Genomic DNA, 16,632 nt, shown 5'->3' with positions numbered 1-16,632 from the left:
AACATTAAATTACATTTAAATTGCAAAGTCACCTATGAACTTGAGATATTTCTAACATGCCAACATTAAAAATTGTAGTCATTTATATTTAGATTTGGGAGTGTTTCTTTAGCATCTTAACTACTGCTTTGAGACCTAATTTTAGACACACCCATTTAAAAATGTTGGCTTTGGTTTCTCATTGTTTAATTTGCAAAAGGATGTGTGTTTTAAAAGTGCTTTAAAATCTTAGGATCAGATAACTTCTATAATTATTAATCATTTAATTCATTATTCATTTAAAATGCATTGTTTAATAGTAAATCACCTTTTCCTGTTCTGTTGTGTACCAGTTAGTTTGCTGCCTGGACTTCATTCATCTTGGAAGCCAGAGAACAACCCTTGTGCCTACAGTTAAGCCTCTTTGCAAATACATAATTGGGTTGGGGATGACGATAGAAAAGTCAGGATGAAAGTACCACTGCCAAACAAGTTTTTTGTTTCTTCTTTTTGTCCAAATTTAGATTGAAAACTGTAGGTAGAAGGAGAAAGTATTTCCATTCACTCTGCTGCTAGATGAGATGTATCCTACCAAAGTTTCACACAACTGTGAGAGAGGTTCACTTTTAAACATTTGTGTTAAGAATATCTTTCCTGTTTTTCTTTAGTAAAGAAGCCTTTTCTCTGTACTTTTGAAAAAGTGTGAGATGTTTAGTGATCTAGTACAATTTATCTACAGAATGACGGTACCAATAGTATATTTGTGTTGTCTAGTGTCTTATCAATACTTTTACCAGGTAACAGTAAGAGACACCATCCTATTTAGAAGAGTCTGATGTGGAGAAAATATTTCATTTTTTTCCTGAAAAGGAACGTAAATTATGTACAAATTAAGCCCTGCCCTTTTTTGGCTCCTAGCCCAGCCACCAGCTACAAAGGAGCAGGAACAGCAAAAGGGCCAGAGCACACGTGAACATCTCTGTTTGTCTGAGAGTACCTGATGCCCTTGTGTTACTAATTGTCCAGCAACGAGAAGTCTCACCATCTTACTTGGACAGGAAGGACTGGGAGAACGCTGACATCCAGGATTCTACCAAGGGTACTTACTACTTCTTTAGCTATTTTTAAAAACCTGAAATGTTTGACTCTAACTTTTTATGGGAAGTAATTTCTGCATTTCTAATATTTGAAATGAAAGTCGGGGGGGCTAAGAGCAACTCGCACCATATGCACTGCATAAGATGTAACTATGCTCATCATGCAGAATACATTAATAAATCAGAATAACTCCTATAAATTTAGAGAAACAAGGAAGTTACTGATTCTGGAAATAAGTATTTTCTAAATGCTATTAGTGCTTTTTAAGGAAGACGTTTCTAGCAAAATCTTCAAATTTTTTGAAACAACCTCCAGCTTACTTAGAACATAAGGTGATATTAATGACAAGTATTCAAATATATGCCATTTTTCAAATATGTCTTTTTATGGCATATTGTGACAAGCTTGACCTTAGTTCTCCTTACAGTGTATAAAAAGGTGCTTTTCCACAGAAGACAAGGCAAAAGAATTTTTTATGGCTTAAAACTACCATGTAACATAATCTGGAGGTGCAAATTTAAATTTCCTTGATTGACCAGGAGAAGCATACTTGTTTTAGTTTTATTATATTAGTTCTAATTTAAGTTTTGGTTGGAAATGTGGATTATTTTTTGTTTTTGAAATGTCAGGATATTTTTCAACATAAGGAGCTTGTATTTCCCACTGTGTTATGCCACTCAGTTCATTGAATTTAGTGAGCTGACATTGGTGTTAGAACAGTATAACAGCATGGAGAATCTGATACTTACTTCCCTGTGTCTGAAATTTAAAAAATAACGCATAAAATAATTTTTTATGATTTTGTTTGTGATTTTTTTTCTTAACTAGGCAGTGGCAAAAGTAGTCCGTAACTTTGTGTACCATGGGCTGCATTTTCTGTTGCTTTTCTAGTGTTTTTTGTCACCCTGGAAGTGATGCAGCTGCCAGTTACGAATCATGCCCAGGTTCTCCATAATCTCTGCTGAACCCTGGTGTAAATGACTGAGAGCAAACTATGCTTAACTACCTATGCCCAGCTGGTGGAAGATCATGTACTCTCATGCGTGGGGATGTTGCTATGAGAACCCACTCCAACTACGAGAAAACCGTAATAATCTGCAGGAATTGGGTCTATATTCCTATATTAGACTGGCAGGCACCCTGTTTGGCTCCCATTTTACAGTGACTTAATTTGACTGACTTCAGATGTATTTATTCTTGTTTTCTATTTGGGGACATAAGAGCCTACATCCTCATGTGCGAAGGCCATGCAAGGAATCAGGACAACAGGGGCTGTCTATGTGGGAAAATTAACTGCAGTAATTTCTTGGAGTATATTGCGATCTGGAATACCAGTCATTTTTATTGCAGAATATGAGTAAATTTCTAAAGAGAAGTGATTATTGTAGAATAAACTAGTTTTTAATACAGAACAAAGCGTACAGATGGGTAACTCCTGTGGAATTGCTTATCACAGAACGATATTCTAATCAGTTTTCCCAACTAGATGAGCCCACAGGGCAGATGGTTTATCCGTTCTGTTCTTTGTCAGTTAAGCTGTATATGAATGCTGTGATGAGAATATAGACAAAAGTTAGTAAGAACAGGACAGAAAACTAAATATATTTAGTATGTAACCAGAAAAGTTTAAAATGGTAACAGATTTTAATTATTACCAAAGAACTGTGACCCAAATGTGAAATAAAGTGGATTTTAAAAGCAGAATCAATCCTTTCTTACATTCCTTATCTAACTTTTTTTTCCCTGACTAGTAGGCTAACATCTATTTGGCATTAATATATCAGAAGTTAGTGAGTTTTCAAGAATAAAATGTTTGATACACCAAGCATTCAAAAATGTAATTATACCTGTTAAGGTTAGGTAATTATAATGTCTCTAAAATCCTGTAATTTCTCTTCATTTCTATATAACATGAAACTTATGGGTACGAGGAAAAGACTAAATTTTGGAATATAAAAGTATTCAGGCTCATTATTGTACATAGATAATCCATCACCAAAATTATGAATGTATACATTTTAAACATGTTAAGATAATAAAAATATATAAATAAAAATAATATAATCATGAAAGGAACATTGAAACATGAAATTTACTGAAATTACCCAGATCTCAGACTGTTATGCAGGAATTTTCAAGCGATCTTCTATCTTACAGACGTGATGCAAGAAGGATCTACAGAAGAGCTCCACAGCAGCCAACCACGTGAGAGCAAACTAAACGAGCATGCTGGGCTCCTGGTTAACAGAAGCAGAAAGACAATGGTGACAGGAGGAGGAGGCTACCTGGGATACAATCTGGGATGTGCTCTTGTCAGGTCAGGAGTTGCTGTTGTTCTGTTTGACGTACGGAAACCTAAATGGGAAATTCCAAATGGAGCAGATTTTTTCAAGGTATGTTGAAATTACACGTTTAACAGCAGTGAAATAAAGTTGTACTACTTTTATGCACATTAGCAAGGCTTCCTCTTAAGGGTTTTTGATAAAAACATTTACTGAAAAGCCTTTAAGGACAATAGGAGGTCATGGTAAAAGGTCCTCACATGCATAAGTAACTGATTAAGAGGTAGCAAATAGGAGTCCAAGTGGTCAGTTCTGAAGAGTCCTGTGTTGGGAGTGCCATTCAACACATTCGTAGCTCACCTAGGTGAAGGAGTGAACAGTGAATTGACAAAGTTTACGGGTCAGGGAAATTATTTTGAGTAAAAGGGTAAGAGCAAGACAGGGCAATAAAAGTGATCACAAATGTAGAATGACCGCTGTGCAGAGAATGATTGAGAAAACTATGACTTTCCTGTCTGGGAAAGAGATGACTTGGGAGCGGGAGAGCCCTACAAACTGTGAGTAGCATGGAGACAGATAGGGATTGACTGTTCACTGTCCTTTCCAGTACAAGAAGGAAGGGTCATCAAGTGAAATGAGGCGGAGTGAGTTCAACACAAACAAAAATAGGTTGTTTTTTCATGCAGTGGGTAAAAGGCGTGTACAAAGCCTCTCCAAAAATCTACTTCCATTGGAGATTACTAAATAGGTAAGCTAAATTAGACTCAAGAAGTCTTCTGAATGAAAATACTTGGAGACTGGAAGATTATTCTGGAGGAAAGTCTCACATATGCTTGCCCTGTTCCTGCTCTTCCCAGGGCACCCATTTATGAGCACTGATTCCTTTTGATTCTTAACAATTCAAGAAACTCACTATGTCTGCAAAAGAGGGGGAATGAAAGAGACCTCAAATATTTAACGGCTCCCAGCCATCTGTGGAGGACAGCATCCCCCAGTACTCCCTGATGTGGGGAGTACCAACTCCTCGCAGCTGCTTCACCCTCTCAGCTTTAGGGGCCTGGGTGCACAGCACAGGGGGGCACTAGCAGTTTGTGCATGCTCCGCTCATCTTGCACAAGTTCTGGCTAGACATAGGGTATCATTCAACAGATCTTGTCTGAGCATTTAATGTAAGAACACTTTGACACCACCACTAGAACTAGGAAGTTGATGGCAAAGCTGAAAGCGATCGCAGGATCCTTGTCCCAGGGGCTGGGACTTATAGCCCTATCGAGGTGATGCCAGATTTTCTCCTTCTGGCTACATCACCACGTGGGACAGGCGGTAAGGGAGGCAAAGGGGGATGCATGATACTGCTCTGCATGGCTGTGTAGTGGGCAGAATACCGGGCTAAGCAGACCTTTAGTCTGACCCAGGATGGTTGTTCTTATGTTCAACTTCATAAACAGCTTTTACAGAATATGGAAGAGCGATAAAGTATTACTGAGGAATCATTCAAAAACCATAAGCTTGTTTTTTTAATGATATAAATCCACATAACTTGATTTAAATTGGTGGATTGATGCCAATTTACATCTTTTGAAGGAGACTCAAGAGATCTGACAAACGATCTTCTGAGAACAGGGGTTTTTTGGAATATATATTTCAAAGTGTAGGTGAATTACCTAGAAAACGGAACTACGGAGTCGTAGTAAATAAAGTAATAAGACACTTCAGAGATCCTTGATGAGTGATTCGGCAATTGATAATCTTGTTTATGCTGGTTAGCTATTTTAGCATTTGATTGAGGTAGGACGTGTAACTCAGCCATATTTATGAAATACTTTAGCAACCTCAGAAGAAAAAAGTTGAGAGTTAAAGACTGATTAGATTACCTCTTAATATTGCCTCCAGCCATTTTTTTGTGATTATTCTATCAATTTCATTACAGTAAATTAAATAATGTCTAATATTTTGAAATATCATAATTCTGAAAAGAAAGGTATTATATTTTTATTGACATCTGTATGTACGTGGAGTATTATTCATATAGTACTACCTGGTATACAAAAATGCAATATAATATTCTAAGCACAGCGTAGCATTTGATAGTAGATATAGAGTGTGTGTGTATTTAATACAGTACAGTGTTCAGTAGTATATAGCATTTCATGTAATGTGATTATAATACACTAATATATACACTAATATAATATTAAATGCTTATAGTTTGTACTCTTTTGTTTTAATTTTGTACAAAACTGCAATTAAATTTATCATGCACTGGCCTAAAATAGAGCTTAGATGGGCAAAGAGACATTTGTCCAGATTGCACAGTCAGATCTCAAGGTGCTAACAGAAAAGGGGTTCTCTTATTTGGTGATTCCATGGCAAACAGCTGAACCCTTCCTGCTATGATTTATTGTCCTTGGGGCTTGATTCTCCAGCCCTCAAGCATATGCTGCTCCCATTCAAGTCAAACAAGTTCTGCCAGCCTGCAGGCTGCAGGACTAAGTGTGAAAATACGCATTATAATTGAAGCCAACAAGAGTCATATTTGTTTTGCAACAAAATACTGACAAAATTCTTAGTCATGGATTTTTCTCCATGTTTATAATGGTTTATTTAATGCTAGTTAGGTATTGTGAAAAATATATCAGAATTACTTTAGATTTTCTTTCATAGCCATAGTTAATACTAATGCTATAGAAAATGTAATGAGCTCTACCAGTCAAAAATCCATTCTTTTCTCATTTTACAGGGTGATGTGAGGGATTATGATGCAGTGTTCAAAGCATGTGAAGGGGTTGACTGTGTTTTTCATGTGGCTGCATGTGGAATGTCAGGATTAGAACAAGTAAGTACAATTTTCCTAGCATTTTCTTTCCTTATTCTTGTGAAAGCAAAAATTTGTCTGCATGTAGTAAAGAATGTAATTATATTATATTTATATCAGACAGAGTTAGTTACAAAGGTCAAGTCATCCACACAGGCAACAAGGGAGATATTCCTTAAATAATAAATGTCAAAGCATGGACCTAATGTACTACATAAAATACTCTAGAAAAATGAGATCATAGATTTAAGATCTTGGATAAGAAGGCGTATCCTTTTTCTGTAATCTGAAGAAGTATGACAATATTGCTCTAGAACTAATGTGGATCTGTTTTCTTCTTGTTAACTCATAGTCATAAGGAAACAGACTAGCAACTCAATATAGTTATGCTAAATAACAGTGATATTCACAGAGGGTGTTATCAAAAAAAGTCATTAAACTACTGATTTATTTCTGGGAACAGGACAGATTGCCACCGGAACAAGAATTTGTGAAAGCTTTCAGGGAGCATAACCCCTGCCTGTAATTCCTGTTTCTCTATCATGGATTATCTGGGGTGCAACCAAAAATTGAAGCATTATACTTTCCTTTCAGATGCATTTTATCTTTAATTTTTCAACTTTATTTATTCATACACTGAACAAGACAATAAAAATGCAAACTGCTAGGAATCACTGTATGTCAGAAGGACAGAGAACTGTAACACATGCATCACAAAAAGGCACGGCTGTTCTAGATCTGGTTATTGTAATAAGTGCATTGTGACTGTGACTTATTCAATTAATTAGATATTGTGCAAACTCTATTCCTAGCTTCAAAAGAAAGACCAGATTGAATCCATAAATGTCGGAGGCACAAAAATAATAATTGATGGTATGTACCTAGGTTTTCTTTCTTTGTGTCTGATCCAAACTATGAATTAAAAAAACTTCTAATTGGATGCTTCCTGTGTTGATTTGGCAGTAAAATGAGGCTCTTCTCTCCCTCCTTTTAAAATATGATGTAAAGCTAGGTGTGCAGGTCCCATTAAAACTGCTAGATTTGCCACCGGTTTGAACTGGGGATAGGTTTTCAATCTGGACTTCATCCCTTGGCAGACCAACTTAAACTCTCCTCCATGTAATGGTTATCTTTTCCCTTTACTATGTAATGGAGACGTGTTATCCTCTTTCCTCATAGAAATAACATGAGAGATATTGTACTCTTTGTTGTGTTGTAGATGTTTGGTAACAGGAGCCATAGATGTGCTAAGTATATTTAGCTGCTATTTCGCTACGTTTATCCTTTCTGATCATCTGTCTAATGGGATCCCTTTTTATTATATACTGATTTTTAATTACTCTCTGGAAGATGTTAGTAGATTTCTTTCTCTATAGTCAATTCCATACAGAACATTTCAAAGTGTATTGTAAATACCAAAGCTACTTTCTCTTTGCTTTTCCCTCAAAAATCAAATGGCAAAAAAATCAAAAAGCAAAATTCCAAAAGCAGTTTTAATTTAGACCCATTTTCATGCTGCCTGTGGGTTATTACTGAAAAAAAGCAATAATAATTGAGAGTGAAATGTAGGCAAGTAGAACTCTGAGTTAGAGAGAAGAGGTTGCTACATATTCCCTCCTTCTTACCCCAACCTCTGAACACACAGAAACGTGTCATGTCAAATTTCCATAGGCTCCCAACAAAGCAAGAGTTTGGGAAGAGCATGAACCTGTTAATCTACATTTTAATAACAGATTTTATTATTGTAGTTTGTTCCAAATATTTTCAACACAGTAATTACATTCATTATTTTCAAAATGAGCCAATGAGCCAGCTGGACTGCTCAGTAGCTTCTAGAAATTCCTGACTTTGAATATTAATTCACTTAAACTTTAGAACTATTGTTGAATCAAAAGGAAATTTATGTTATTCAAGTTTGCAATGACATACATGCAGCAGAATTTAGACCTAATATCTTAACACCTGACTGGAATCTGTAATTAAGACTTTGTTTTGTAAAGAATATTAATTTCATTTGTATTTAAGGTACTACTGATTAAGGTACTACTAACAGCATATGTTTCCTGCTAACGTGTCGTTTGTCACTTATGAACAGATTGAGACAAATGCAGTTTTGTCACGCACCGGAGAGAGCTAGCACATTTTCTTTTATGACTTTACTTACCTGCACAGGCATCCATGAAACTGCGTTGCAAGAAGCAGTACTGCTTACTGCTCACTGCTGAAATAAGGGCAAAAATAATGAACTGCAGGCAAGCTGCTCTCTATGGTACCACCCCTACAGAAAGAAGCAGGGAGTTTGCAGTGCTGTTTGATCACAAGAAATGTTCTTACTCATCTCCTTTTTATTCAATTTGCAAAATGAACATGTTTTAAGAAATGTTTCTGAAGTAAAGGTGGAATATTTTTCCCCCTGTCAAGATAATTCCTCTATCCAGCTGATAACTACAATCCAGTGGTGATATGATAGTTGCAGGTACCTAATCATAAAACTTTTGGTGACCACAATATGTAATATTTACAGAGCAGATATTTGGGATGAAAAATTGCAGCTGAATGACAGATAATATTATACTAAATGATAAGTCAATGTTAAAATTAAAATATTACTTTTTCTATAAACGTAACGTTTGTTTTCAAAAAGAGAAGCTGCCAGTTCATGTGTTGTTTCTCACTCTTTGTTTTAAAATCATTTATTTTGTATACCACTATAGTCTGCAAACAAAGAAATGTCCCTAGACTGATATATACCAGTACAGTGAATGTGGTATTTGGAGGGAATCCTATTGAAGAAGGAGATGAAGAAACTGTGCCATATTTTCCACTGGAAAAGGTACTTTGTTCATGTAATCGCACGGCACTTACTGTGCTCTAAAGGATAGATTATGTGAAGGCTGTTCTGAGAGCAGAAGCTGTTTTACCATAGATCACGTCAAATTCCATGAAATTATTTTTCATTAATAAAAACTGACCCATGATCAATGAAGAAATGCTCAACTCATTGTGGCTTTAATCTGCCATACCTAGACAGATGTGAGATGATAGAATACCTAAAAATGGCGAAGAAAAGTGGAATGTGACTTTTAACAAGAATATTTTAAGAGGAAGGGCTTTCAGGGGACCATCCACTATGTAAATACTGAATATTATGGCCCCTGTGAACCTCTGCATTGAAGAATGTTGTTAAATATCAAATTCTAAATCTTTATCACACACATTTTTGCTTCTTTTCAGTTCCCAAACCTTGCTTTCTTGCTGCAGGCCAGGCGGTAGTTACAGTCACCTCAGGGCTGCTCTGAAATACCATTTCCTTCTTTGCTGTGGTCATTTAGGAAGTATTTTCTAGCTGAAATCTGAAGCTCAATGCATTCTGGCCACTCTTCCCATTTGTTCTTTCTTGCTCCCAGCACATTGCCTGCAGTTAAGGACTATAATTTTAGAATGTACATCCTGTGTCCATGAATCCTAAATAGGACTGACTACTCTGTTGGTGCCTCCTGAGACACTTAGTTGGGTTTGTCAGTTTGTGCACAGCCTGCGCAGCACCTCAGACTTCTGAGAAAGCATTTCAGGAATTTGCAATTAGTTGCATGTGCCTGAACTCTAATCATATGTTTTGTCGAATGGTGATCATGTAATAGCAAACAGCAGAGGGAGGTGGGGCATGGAGGGAGGTGGAGCGGGTGGGTTAAGCCACCTGAGAGTAGACGTATTTTCCATGGTGGGATTTTTAGGTGTATTTTTCAGTATAAAGTATAGCAATACAAAATCCAACAGATAGATACATAAAAAACCTTGTGTGGATAAGTAATCACTAAACCAGCATGTCCAGAATCCTATTGTTTAAATACACTTGGGTGCAATTTTTAAAGTTAATAGTAAAAGGTACAGCTGAGAGAGAATTATTTATAACTTCCCAAATGGCTTTGATAAGAAATGGAAACATTTTTAGGAAAGTCTGAATTTTTCATTTCGTAGTTAACTTACTGTTTTAAAAGACTTTTTCCAATTCAAAATGGATGTTTTTTAAAAATAAAATTATCTGACCCACCAGAACATTTGGCTTGATATTCATTTTTTTCAGTACATCCAGCACAAAAAGTGAGTTAAGTAAATACTAGTGAACTTAAATTTGCTCTGAAGCTAAACTTGTGCAACTAAAATGTAAGTCTGATAAGCTTCTTTGTCATAAACAAAGTATATATTTGCTGTATCTTGCTGTTATTTCTAGTTTGGTTTTACTCAGCTTATGTCTACAAGCTGGCTAGATTTAAATGTTATCAGACATAAACAGTAAGTTTGCCTTTACAGATGCAATAATGTGACTAAAATGTTGATCATATTCTGCCTTTCTTTATAGCAATTCAATCATTATTCTAGAACAAAGGCAATTGCAGACCAAATGGTTCTTGCTGCTAATGGAACTTTACTCAAAGGTACATATAAAACATTTGGGGTTTTCCTATTGTTAGTAGGGCTAATGGGGGTATTCCATTCTCTGGTTACTCATTTATCAATAAATAGTATACTTTAACTGAAATAAGGATTTATCTTATTTCTTTCTACTGCTCCCTTCGGTGGATGATTAATTTTTTTATGTGTATACCCGGACAGAGATGAGATTATATGCAATTAACAGGTGGGAGAATTCAGAAAATTTAACCTTACTTCTTCAAATCATCTTAAAAGTTTACCGATTTTACAATAGAAACAGGATTTGTGCTTTTATTCCCCATTCAGTCTATCACTTCCAGCTTCTCTGATAATACCAATCTCTAAGCACTGTCCAATAGGTCATTCTCATAATCCCCAAAGGCTTGAGGTGTCTGGCAAGAATAATTGCAGTTTCTTAAACAGATTGGCAATGTCGGGGTCATGTTGACTTCTAAGTCACACATACATGAATAGCTGTGGCTAAAAATCTGTACATGGCAAGGGAAGTATTTGTCTTTACTTTTACATGCATATTTTGCTATTCCTACTGATTTCTCTGAACTGAAAAGCTGGCAAAAATAAATTAGGTGGGAATTCAATTTTAGCATCCTTGATTAACTACTGAGCAAATGTCTACCACCTGTTACACTTGCCCATATAAAAGGAGTAATTTTGTGCCTATTCTCAGGAGTCAGAGGAGTCTACTTACTGATTCACAAGTAGAGCTTAAAGTATTCATTTTGATTTAAAATATTCTCGTTTGAAAGCCTCTGTTTAAGAGAGCTCTTCCATTCCTTTGTGATGCCATTGACCTGCAAACAAGCAAAGTGTCTAAATACAGAAAATTGAATTATCTTCTTCCAGTATTGTATGTGTCTACAATGATGGACATGTATGTTATAAACTTATAACAAATAACAAAAGTCAATCAAGCATGAGGTATATCTATAGGAAAGTTTGATTCATCCTGTCCTTATTCAAACTCTTCTGTGGTCAGAGGGATTCAGTTTTTCAGGCTGCTAAGCAAAGATCTTTCACTACTGAATTCAATTTTATACAGAAATGAAAACAAGTTACTAGGCAGCCACATCACACAGAATGGTCAGACTGATCCTTTACTTCCACTATGTAAAATTCAGACAATACATGTCAGCCATATGGTGATATCAAAGCTATCTGAAAATCACATTTTGTTCTCTCTTCAAGGAGGGGATAAGCTCCATACTTGTGTGCTTCGTCCACCAGGCATATATGGACCAGAAGAGCAGCGACACCTGCCGCGAGTAGCCGTATGTGTTATGTAGTCACCTCTGGAGGACACTACAAGTAGTTGTAAGGGCATAACACAAGTCGAAGTATCTTGATAGGAGTTCTTAACAATTCCTCCAGGAAAACTGTTGTGAAAGCTTGGTGACAGGTCATATGATGCAAGATAACAGGTAGCGTGATATAAGCATTGCAGAAATGGCAAGGATCAAGCTGTACTTTTAAGTGAAAAGAAAAAACTGCAAGGCTGAAATGCCATGGTAGAAGAACTAGGTTTGCATCCCTGATCGTTTAATGGAAATACTGTCTTTTAAATATGCACCTCAGTTTCAGCCAAACACTATAATGTCACCATATTTTACCACTGCATATTAGCGCAACAGTCCTTGATTTATAAAACCACCAACTAGTTGGGGGGTTTTTTGCGTGACATGTTTCTTGTGCTGTAATTGTACACAAATACAGCAAATTCAAAGTATTCGGGCTGAGCCAAAAAGAATGTTATACTGCATAATAAAGGAATAACGTAGTTATTTCATGTTTTCTGTTTCTACAGGTAAATATCCAGCGGAGACTATTTAACTTCAAGTTTGGGAATCACAAAGTTCAGATGAACTGGGTTCACATAGGAAATCTAGTACAAGCTCACTTACTGGCTGCTGAGGCTCTCACATCTGAGAAGCGTTATGTAGCTGTAAGTAAATAATATAAACATTGTGCCCCAGGAGCTTTAGCTCTCAAATAGGCTTAATTTTTGATGTTTTGAGATCAAAGGTTCTCCAAAAGGTCATGTGCTAAATTCTCAAAAACAGTGTGTGTCTCCACAAGCATGGACAGTGCAAATGCAAATAAATTCTGCTAATATTTTGATGCTGTTTTTTTCTGTTTTGAAAATATTTAATTGCCTGTTTGATTGGAGGAAATGGTATTCTTAACCAGGTTAATATATTCACCATCATACAAGTCTATATATTGTTATTCTTTTGAAAATCGATTCTGATTCTAGATGCATAACATAAAATTTAAAGCAACCATTCTGAGGCATTCCGGTTTAATTTTCAGGGTTGAAAATTCCAAAAAGAGATATACAAAATTAATGGACAATTTTAAAAGATTTTTCTTTTTCTTCTACTGGTCACGATTGCCACAACAATCTGAGGACTGTGAAGCATTACAGAACTGACAGTGTTGCAGCAGCTGCTACATTCACAGCTCCCGAAGGCTCCAGCTTCCTTTATATTGGTAGGAACATATAGACAACACATACAGATATGTCTGAACATCTCTCCGTGTGCTGTCAACTAGTTAAGTGCTTGGAAGTTATGCAGCTGTTTTAGAATGACATCATGCCCAAACTCCCAGGGTCTGCTTGGGTGCTCAGATGTGCCTGGTGCTCACAGTTGGATAGACTCCTCACCCAGAGCACAGCTGTCAAGGAATCATTGCCTGCACATTTAGAAGGCTGGAAGAAGACAGACTGGAAGCCAAAAGTGGATTCAGGCACTGTGACATGTCCCACAGAATATATATACTGAATTTGTTTTAATCAGAAAATTAGCCTCAAGAAGCTGTGTTTATTAAATGTTGTCAGTGTTGCCACCTCTGTTGGACTCATGAAGAGAATTCTGGCCCCTGCACATCATCAAGAACTTAATGCTCTAACAGTTGGGTTACTACATAGTGAAATCAAGCTCTGATCTACATTATACCATGATTATCACGATTAGCTTTACTACCACTGTGGGGTTACCCAAAAATATGAGACGTGTTTGAAATCACAGTGAAGTCCATTGAAGGTAGTTTATTGAGCTGATTTGTGTACATTCACCATATACATGCTGGCATGTTATTCACAAAATCAAGAAAGATAGGTAGGTGTGGAAGAGAAAGAAAATGACATCCTATGTATAGTGTTTTTCTAATTGCATTTCTCTGCTTCTTTAACAGAGTGGTCAGGCGTATTACATACATGATGGTGAAAACGTCATATTTTCTGAATGGATAGTCCCTTTAGTATGTATTGCACACACATCTATCTCTAATGCACCGTACGGGCCCTATTTATATCATTAACTAAAAGACCATACTAACTAAATGAAGTTCAGTGCACATTAATTACTGACTTATATAACATTAAAGTCAGTCCTGTTCTCCCTGCATATCCCAAAGTTCCACTGGCTTTAAGAGAAGTTTTGGATATGCATAACTGTGTTTGGCCCTTATTGTTTTTGAGAGAATTTAGCTGAGAGGTATAGAACCTGCTACAGAGCAGTAGCATTTCTGTAAGGCAAGCTCACAGTGCACAAAAAGTTCTACTATTAGCATCCGGCAGGCCTTTTGTGGCCATTGCTTATTTCTTTGTTCTGCCATCAACTGCGGAAAAAAAGGGAAGACTGTTTAGAACCATATCTTAAAAGCTAAAAAGAAGCAACATTTTATTTTCATAAACATCAGGCTGGGATTTTAGGAACATGCTAAAGTTTTGATCTTGCAATGCCAACACAGAAAAGACTTTAAGGAAAATGACTGCAGTAGAACGATGGGCCTGTATCTACATGTAGTTAAGTATTCCAGCCTCGGTCACTTGCCCCTTGGAAACAGCTCGGTTGCCTCTTTACCATCTGGTTGCATTTGAAGGGTGGGAGGTGGGCACCAAAGAATGAGTAGGGGGTTTCAAATGCATTTCTTACTACCGGTATTGGTAGGAACATTAACTGGAAAAAGGTTTAGGTACATGTTTTATCAATATTCATTTTTGCATTTTCATGCTTCATTGACACCCTCAATTTGGTACAAATTCTCTGTTATTCTTTCCTTTTATACCCCTTCTAGTTTGAAAAATTAGGCTACAGGAAACCCTGGATACATATTCCTGTTCTCCTGGTTCATATAGCAGGTAAAAATAATAAAATACATACTTAATTATTGTGCTATTTATTTTTTAATTTGTTTTCTTATTCCTATAAAGTTATGTAATGGTTTTATGAAATTCAGGGACCCAAACTGTAGGAATTATATAACTTAACATTATTCTAATTAATAATAATTGCTTATGCCATTTGGCATTAATTATACCAGATAAAGTTTAAAGGCTATTCATAAACTGAGTCCATCATGAACTTTATAAATTAAACACTGCCTTCTCTCACCTTAATTGCATCTTCTGATATCAGTTGGAATTATAGGATGTGCAATATCAGTATTACCTCAGTTTATTGTTATCCAGCTGTGTCATTAAGTAACTTTCTGTTTCACAGCCACTGTGATGGAATATCTGCACCTGATACTAAAGCCAATTTTTAGCTTTACACCTTTCTTGACAAGGAATGAGGTAAATATATATTTATTTACATATTTCTGTTTAGATATTTCTGACCAAAATTCTCGTGAAGTACATGATACACCCTTTGGATGCAGACAGGATTGTTTTTCTGCTCAAGGCGTAGTCCATTCAGGGCTTGCAGAGTCATTTTGTAGCCTGATTTTTCCATGCCATCCTGACCACCCCTTATAAATTAATCCTTACTTGAAGATTAGATGATCTGGAGAAACATTCTAGAGGTGCAAGACAGAGCAACTGACATGGAGGAAAACAGGCACTACATCATCATTTCCAGAGAGCTGTCCCATGCTGTGGAAGTCCTTGTTAAAGGAAGGTGGTCCAAGAGTACAGAGCAAGAGTCTCAGGTCGAAGTGGCAGCAGTTACCATAATAACGGGCTAGATATTAATTAGAAAGTCCACTAGAAGTAATTCTAAATTGGAATGAAAAGTCAATTTTCTGCAAAAAACCCCAAACTTCTGGACAAATTCATTTTGATCTAACTTACGGTTTTGTACAATATTATGATTTATAATATAAGCCAAAATGCTTTAACTAATCTGTCATCTAGTCTCTTACTGTATTGTAGCATGTAACATGATAGGACACTGAAGGGACTGAATGGACCTCATTAACTTCTGCTGTAGCTCTTCAGTTACTCCACAATTTATCTGTCTTTTTTTATACTTACTTCTACATTAGTTCTACAGGTGAAGCAGAAATCATTGAGACTATGCAACTTAAGCCCTTCCACATTCAGAGACGGAGGATATAACTCTCCAAAAGTGCGTGTTTCCCACTCCTTAGATATGCATTTCTGCAAAGTTGAGAAGTCACACTGCTCTCCTCCCATAGATTCATCAGTTCTATTGTGCTTTTCTCTGTACAGAAGAGCCAGTTTAAGGGAAACATGCTGATCTGTTGCATGGGATTTCCTTAGCTCTTTATCTCACATTCACAAGTGAGAAATCAGTCTCTCAAACTCCTTCTGCACCCAGTCCACAGAGCTGTGGCTTTTTACCTGTGAGCTACAGCAACTCATTCTGTGAGCTCTGGACAGAATCTGACTCCAAAATGTATACATTTTTGCATGTCTATCTTTATTCGTGTTTTTAATTCCATTGTAATATCATTGTTGACAGATTTTCATCCAAGTTCTAGAAAATCAGATATTCAAGTCACTGCCGTAACTGTCCTTTTGGATTTTAGGTGTGGAACGTTACTGTAACTCACACTTTCCGAATAGACAAGGCACGAAATCAACTTGGTTACAAACCCAAGAAATTCTCATTCGCTGATTCTGTGGATCATTATCTTAAAACAAGACCCACTTGCCAAGAAGATCACACGTTCCTTAAAATAGTGTTTGCTTTTGGCATTTTGTTAAGTTTGATCATTCTTTCTTTCTTCTAAAATCGAGTAACTACCCACCTGTTG

General features: G+C 36.4%; 1 protein-coding gene across 1 annotated transcript; it reads left to right on the top strand.

The window, feature by feature from the left end:
- The first annotated feature begins 1,068 nt into the window (after positions 1 to 1,068).
- LOC104258356 (putative short-chain dehydrogenase/reductase family 42E member 2) lies at positions 1,069 to 16,608 on the top strand. The gene is made up of 12 exons (XM_009813432.2): positions 1,069 to 1,078; positions 3,235 to 3,470; positions 6,100 to 6,195; positions 6,987 to 7,047; positions 8,889 to 9,007; positions 10,535 to 10,610; positions 11,815 to 11,897; positions 12,431 to 12,568; positions 13,822 to 13,887; positions 14,707 to 14,770; positions 15,132 to 15,205; positions 16,405 to 16,608. Exons 2-12 carry the CDS (start codon positions 3,240 to 3,242, stop codon positions 16,606 to 16,608), a joined length of 1,212 nt encoding a protein of 403 aa, XP_009811734.1. The 5' UTR covers positions 1,069 to 1,078; positions 3,235 to 3,239.
- Positions 16,609 to 16,632: the final 24 nt, after the last annotated feature.

Source organism: Gavia stellata, chromosome 18 (assembly GCF_030936135.1).
Source record: "Gavia stellata isolate bGavSte3 chromosome 18, bGavSte3.hap2, whole genome shotgun sequence".
NCBI classification, from domain to species: Eukaryota; Metazoa; Chordata; class Aves; order Gaviiformes; family Gaviidae; genus Gavia; species Gavia stellata.
The sequence above is the reverse complement of the archived record's forward strand: the minus strand, read 5'-3'. Positions and strand labels throughout refer to the sequence as shown.